Source organism: Nicotiana tabacum, chromosome 1, assembly GCF_000715075.1.
Source record: "Nicotiana tabacum cultivar K326 chromosome 1, ASM71507v2, whole genome shotgun sequence".
NCBI classification, from domain to species: Eukaryota; Viridiplantae; Streptophyta; class Magnoliopsida; order Solanales; family Solanaceae; genus Nicotiana; species Nicotiana tabacum.
Window position 1 is genome coordinate 178060928 of NC_134080.1, and position 7626 is coordinate 178068553.

Here is a 7626-nt window from a genome sequence, read left to right on the forward strand (position 1 = left end):
AAATGATCTCAATTGGTTCAATATGTTTCTTCTCTTTAACACTTCATTAGTTTTAGAAGACGTCAATAATCAAGTTCCTAAAATAATTATATTGCTTACATGTTAGAAGAAACTTGTTCAGTGACCAGTAAACGTGTAGTGACAAAATAACTAATTGACAATAGCATTTTCGGAAAAATGCTAAAAGGTATTAAAAACGTTAACGTTAACTACTTACTTCTTTCTGTTCATATTATTACTGACATAAATAGCAAGATTTAACTTTAATTCTCCACAACATGCATGTTAGTGATACACCAACAGATAAGAGAAATCTTTGCGGCAATAGAGCTAATGGATTGGTGCTTAATTATCATAAATGAATCGAAAAGTAAAAGATCTTTTTCCTCCTAACGAATAAAAAATCCTAATATTCCCAATTTAGATAGCGTGTTCGCGTTTACTTTCTATGACACTTTATCAAGGGTTAAATAATTTAATTTTCATACGTGACGGTAAATTTACCTGCATTAGATATTTACACCAAACTTATAAACACATGATGACATGTCTTCTAGTATAATTATGAGTAAAGCATAATTAATTTACAAATGCACATTTTCACCTTAAGTATATTTATCACTTAACACCCGATGCAAATATGTTTTTACCATATCTATGTCCAAAAATAAAAAAAACTGCCCATTATATTAGTTAGTAAAGAAAGGATGGAAAAAATAAAACTCCTTATAATTACCCCATTTCACGTTACCAAAATAACCTGTCGACGAGTCCCTTAAAATAGATTAATTAGTTGACGAGTCCCTTTTTTGTTTGTGTAGGGCTTATTGTTAATTGCCAATCCATCAAGGGTGTGTCATAATGTCAAAGTAACGTTTTCCATTTGCCTAGATTTTGCTTCTTGCTAAAAGAATTCTGAATTTTGAACTAAAGGATCGAAAGAATAAAATTTATTACAAAAGGTGCCAGGACTCGAGACTTTCCGTGAATTTTGTTATCTGTAGTTACTGGGTGTAAATTAGTTGTAAAATAAATGGCTAGTTAATAATGCAATTGCTCAAAAGCACATGGGAAAAGCCAATACATTTTTTATCAATATTTAAATATCTGAATTATGTTACTCTTCCCTGTCCAAATAGTGTCGTTTTAGCCAAATCAATTTGATCCAAAATAAGCATTAACAACTTTTTCAAATTTAGCCTCGCTCTAACCAATGATCTAAAAAATATGAGAGATAAAAGGTAATTTAAATCACAGTTTTTTTTTTAATTAGTGGATGTGCCAAACCTTAGATGACACTTATTTTGGATTGGAGAGAGTAATGTTCAACCTCTTTCATCACCATTCCACATGTCTTTAAACTTTGGGCCAGTTGGTCCTTGCTCACCCAAAACCTCATTTGGTAGGCTTCTCACAATTTTTTCAACAACCCTCTTCAATTTCCCAGGCATAAATCTCTCTATTTTGTTGAGCTCTTTTGATATATCATAGTTGATTTTAGGACCCCATTCCCTTGCATAATTTAGCCAAGGTGGCTCCACTATAGTTGAACCCAAGTATTCTGCACCAACTACTAAGAAATTTCCTCCTGTATCCATCAACTTCCCCTTTCCTGTATCATTTCTGATTCCTACATCTCCACTGCCTTGCAAATTCTGTCCTGGTTTCGGATAAGCAGCGTGTCCGTGCAACGATGAATACACCACAGGTTTGTTACCATTTTGAAATTCAAGCTGCGAAGCACTTATCCAAATGCCTCCACTGTGTTCCGAGAAGTATACGCCTTGTAACTCTCCATTGAAGTTGCTAATTCTCAATGTAACATGTTCCCAATCGCCAACGTGCTCTCCAATCTTTCCCAATGAAATAGTCATGAACTCGAGTTTGGCCTTTGCAGCGCCATTGAAAGGATAAAATAGCCACACAGCTATATCAGTATACGTTGCGCCAAACATTGGTTTAATGTGTAAGTAGGCTGTGGCACCCAGCAAATCTCCTCTCTTGACATTAGCTTTTGCTGCATTATCACTTGGGAGGTCCAACCAGTAAGCACCATCATTCGAACCACCTTGAGGAAGATTTGAACCGGTTAGCTGAATACCAACCGGTGAAGATTCTTGTCCTTTGGTGTATAATAATGCTCCATTCTGGAAAAACCAAGTTACTGATGAGGGGTAGAACTCTTCATCAGGATGAAAGTAAATCAATGGAGAGTATGCTTGAACCAAAGCTTTAACTTGGTTCAAATTTGGCATAGCAGATAACTTAGCTTTGACATTTTTTAAACAAGCTAGTGAGTCTGCAGCTCCATTGTTCTGAGCCATAAAAGCACCTGTTGACACTCCTAGAGCTTGTGTTCCACTGTCTCTAGGTCTTGAAGAGTACACATTCAAGCCATTGGTGCCCCAAATCCAATCATGACTTTCAGATACATCGGTAAGATCAGCACGAACACAACGGACTTTATCCAGAGAAGGCTTCTGAGGTGAGGTCGTGACAACATGGCCTATGGCTTTATAGCCCTCAGGAGGTATTGGCAGCCAGATATAGCCAACGCCATCCTGATTAATTTTCAAGTTCTGACTACTGCATACTAGCGCGTAATCAGTTGGCATCTTTAGGGCACCTCCTGATGTATCTTTTCCAGCAAGAATCCATCCAAAAAGGGGCATATTGTTAGGTTGGCTATAGGAACCAAGCATAAAGAATCCATTTGGTAAATTTGTTGGTTCAAAAAACGTAGCTCCAAGATTATCTGGTCCACCTTCATGGGTAGCCCAAACTTTAGTTAACAACGATACTTGGGACACAAGTAATCCTCCAAGATCAATGACTCCACTTGCAAAGCCTTCACCTGAAATTTCAGAAAAACTGGGTTTCGACATGAACTTCACTTAAAAAAAAGATTTGTGAAAGTTGATAAGTGTGAGCAGAAACCATTGTGAACTACTCCTCGAAGCAGTATTTTGAATATTTCACCAGCATCTCAAATACTGATGGTTTCAAATGCAAACTGAAGTATATTATTTGAAATAGTGAAAGAATATTGGATCGGCGACAAGAAACAAGTGATCATCGAATACTAATCAGGAGAAGATGGGTAGTAAAATGGAAGGAATACTAGCTATATGGACGAAGAGAAAATACCTGAAGGCCACCTGGGCAATGGAGAAGGAAGCTGAAAGTGAGTATCAATAGGGATTGACATGCTGTTCTTTCTTGAAGCATTATCCAGCAAAGAACTTGCATTTAAGTTGCTTCCCATGGTTGAATCTTTGAAGGGAAGACTTGAACAACTCATTTTTAAAGGAAGTGCTGAGACTAAAATAATGCAAGAGACAAAAAGCATATTCTGCAGACAATATTGTGAAGAGAGAATTAGACCCACATTAATTAGCTAAGACTATATATTAGTTAGTCGTGCAAGGGAGAGCTAAATCTGGTATGTAAGTAAAGTAACAATTTCCTAGTCTTGAAGAACTTATCTCATATGTCTAGACGATTTAAACAGTTTATCTGATTTGCTTTTGCAGTTGCAAATTATCATATTTAACAACCAAGAACGACATTGCATAGAAATGTTCTTTCTTTTTTTAAGGGAAAAAAACTTATTGCCTAGTCAAACATCGTCAAATAAAATGAAACGGAAGGAATGCTTTGTTTACAACCACGTAAATGTTTAGACGCGTAATCAGAATATGTTAGAAATATAAAAAAAGGTTGTGCGTTGTTACTAAAATCTTATTGTTTCACAAGGAGACTTGATATAGGTGGAACTATCTTCAAGCTAAGTTGTTAGATTGCTTCAAGCTAAATGTTTAATTTTTTTGTACGTCATGATTCTAGTTTATAAAGTTGCAGTGCAACGAAGCATGGAAGTCATGGGCCATTGACGGCAATAACAATAATCAAAGTATACATCTTCTTCTCTTTTTTCTTTAGTATAATATAATCACAATATACTTGCGTGTGGCTATATGCAATAACTTTTTAACAGATCTTTTGTAATAGATAACAGCTACAACCTTAACGGCATGAAATGGACACTTTGACACTTTTTTGTACTTCTCTCCGTCCCGTTTAATAAAACAACAATAACCCAGTAAAATTTTACAAATGGAATCTGGGAAGGATAGTGTATACTGTCATTCTCTCCTCGTATTATGATACTCTGTTAACTCTTACAATTATTTTCATTTGAAGTTATGTGAATTATCCCAATTTTACAAGGAAAGGCTAAAATAGTTCAAACTACACTAAGAGTTCTACTAATACTATTTCTCAAACTAAATTAAGAACTCCACTAATGATATTAATTAGATATATTTAGCAAAACATATTAAAAATTGGGGAAAATATTTTAAAAAGAAAAGTTTGATCTTAAGAAATTGAGGTCCCTAAGGATTTATTCTTTCCGTATGTGTTTGATTTGCTAGGCGAAAGCCAATTCCCCATGAAAGTATATTAAAGATCAGTAGATATTAGCAAATTGGATAATAATTCAATTAAAAAGTTGATTATTAATGTTGGTTGAAACAAATGATATAAAATTCAAAGTCAAGATAGTTGTGAGTAAAATAAGTTTCGTACACAAGCGAGGGAACTCTTTTTTTTCCTTTTTAAGCTGGTAAAAATGACTTATCATAAAAAAGTTGATTACGCATTCTTTTTTAGGTCATAGTTTTAGATTTTATCCCTTGTTTAAAAAATTGTGCAAATATAGCCCTTGAGAAATTACCCTAAGGAAATATAAAAAAATCATTTACTAAACAACTGCCACAAAAGATAATCTACACTAAATACCAATTCAATTCAAAAGAACTACCTGTTTTTACCCATCTTACATGTTACTTATTTCAATTTATACTTATTTCTCCCAAATTAATTACCCGGCCTTTTCATTATAACCACTATCATTACTAAACGCTAACCCTAGCATTCAAAGGAGAAGACTAGGACTTGCTTCATATTTCCTTATTTTCATCGTCTTCTCAAGAATAAATAAAAAAATCTATCTTTCTCATTTCATAATGGGATTTATGTGTCCATTGAACATTTTTCATCAATTCATTCTCCATTTTTGAATGGGATTAAGGTCAAAACCGTTACAAATTGAGGTCGAAATTCTAGATTTGAAGAAAAAAAATAAGATTTCATGTGTATGAGTTCAAAGTTTCAAGTCTGAATTTTCGTGTGCGTTTGAAGTTCTTTTGTTGTTGGAATTTGTTGAATGTTATTTTTTGATGCAGAAATTGTGTTATTAACTGGGTGGAAAATCTCTTTCTCTTGGGTAAGGCAGAAGTGTAGTTGTTGTTGTTAAGTATACTATTATCTTACCCAATATGGAAATTGTGTTAAAAATTTTAAGGCAATTTCAAAGAGATTTTAGACGTTAAACAAAAAAACATAAGATATCATTTTAATATATTTTATGCCATTTTAGTATACAATATATAATTCAGTAGTATACAGCATAATATAACAATATACTATTATAATTGGATCCCTTGTCAAATTTTTTGAAGTTTCCAACTAGGCTACTTTTTAAATTTTCAACAAAATTCTCATACTTCTTTAAAAAAAATTCTTAAATGAAATGTTTTGATGGAGTTCCACGTAGGTACTATTCACTGTATTACAAGTAGGTATAGGAATAGACATAAAATAGTAATATATATTTGATATATTTATATACGGTGCTAGTATACTACGAGTATTATATAAAATATTTCACAATAATATTAAGTAGAATTAGTTATTTTATTACACTGATATATTATTCTTGTTATACCACTATACGATTTGATATAATATCGCCAGAAATATTTGCAATACACACGTTTAGAACAGTAAAAAATAAAGATAAAAGGCATACTATACTTTATATACAGGAAAAAAAAAGTAAAAAAATATACTCTGACTTTTTTTTAATCAAATATAGAGGAAAAAATAAAAAAAGTATATTATATAAGTTATCTTTTTTATTGATATAGATAAAATAAAGACTAAATAAAAAAAGAAAAAGGAGCAAAAAAATGAATGAAATTAGAAAGAGAAAAAAAAAAGGAAAAAAATAAAAGAGAGAAAGAAAACAGAAAAGGAGAAAAAAATGGAAATAGAGAAGAAAGGGGGAAAAAAGAACGAAAAGAAAAAGATAGAAAAAAATATAAAGAAAGAAAAGAAAGAGGAGGGTCGAGGAGGAGTCAGAATTTCAAGCTTATGGGTTCGAGATTCTAATTGTTTTAAGTTAGTGAGTTCTAAATTAATAATTTATACATGTTCATAGGCTTTTAAGACAAATATATAGTTCAGATCAAAACTATCGGCAAACACTCTAGCTTCGCCCCTTGGGTGAGAGAGAATAGAATTAGATAGCTGATGTATGAGTTGGGGATTAAGACATGTATAATGGTAATTATTGAATGGGTAAGTTATTTCAACATTGTAAAAAGTCATAAAAGCCAATTTCCTCGATTCTTAATGGGTAGAGCAAGTGTAATTTATTTTGGCTTTTATAGGTATTTGCGAATCTATCCCAAAATTTTACCATAAAAGACGTTGTCCTAAAAAATTACTTTCGTGGTGTAGAGGCTAAAAGGGCCGAGCCCATTAATAACTTTACCGGGGCCCAAGCCCATTAACTGTCATTGGGCAGCAGCTTGCCCAGCCAATGCGAAAAATCGAATCTCCAGAAAACAGTGAAAGATAACATCATTGGTTCTTCCCTCAATTCTATGTACATTTCTCAATTCTATGTATTGGTAAACGCAATACAGAAAGAGGACAACTTCTGGCAATTTGGCGTGTTTCTGCGTTCATTGAGAAAGAACTTACTCTGTTCCACGTTTGTATCAAATCATAATAACGAAGTGATAAATTAGACTGATAATATGTCCATAAAATTAACCAGATTACATGATAAAAGTGTGTGTATATCATAATTTGATATTTGAGTGTGTGTATTCTTTTCTGTTCGAATAGAGAAAGAGAGGTCGGTTACCTTGAGAAGTAGGTGAGTGCGAGATTGAAGGCACAGTAGAGTAGAAAATGACGCCATTGTCACCGGCGAGATCCCTTCCGAAATTCACCGGATCTTTTTCTGCTTCTTCACAGAACAGCTCGACCGTGTCCTTCAACGCCACTAGGTAAATATCCACTACATTTACACTCTCAATCTTTTCGCATTGCAAAAATCTCCATGACTTTTTGGTGTTTAGATTGATAAGTTAATGAAGGATGGGGAGAAAATGGGTGTAGGTTTATACCTTTTTGTTTGTTTTTGGAAGCTGTGCAATACTTTAATCTAAAGCTGATTGGGGTAAGGTTTTGTTGCTTGTCATTTTCAGGTTATATTTGTATTAGTTGGGTGGCTGGATTCTGGCATAGATCATACTTTGTCTGCGAGTGCCATATTTATCTATATTACTTTAGTGCGTTGCCTTTTTAACCTCTTCTTAGGTAACTTATACTATAAAGTATTATTGCCATCCATTATTTTGCAACAATAAAGCGAGCCTCGGAGCGATAGTTAAGTTGTCTTTGTGTGACTTATAGTTCACGGGTTCAAACAGCGGAACCATTTACTGGTGCTTCCAGTAGGGTGGGCTATCTACATAACATTTCCTT

The 7626-nt window shown here is 33.5% G+C and overlaps 1 protein-coding gene across 1 annotated transcript; it reads right to left on the reverse strand.

Annotated features, from left to right (window-relative positions):
• Positions 1 to 1068: 1068 nt before the first annotated feature.
• Positions 1069 to 7321, reverse strand: LOC107826901 (hypothetical protein At1g04090-like). Its single transcript, XM_016653947.2, has 3 exons — positions 7001 to 7321; positions 3148 to 3352; positions 1069 to 2854 (listed from the first exon to the last, which is right to left on the reverse strand). Exons 1-3 carry the CDS (start codon positions 7055 to 7057, stop codon positions 1326 to 1328), a joined length of 1791 nt encoding a protein of 596 aa, XP_016509433.1. The 5' UTR covers positions 7058 to 7321; the 3' UTR covers positions 1069 to 1325.
• Between the last annotated feature and the right edge of the window lie 305 nt (positions 7322 to 7626).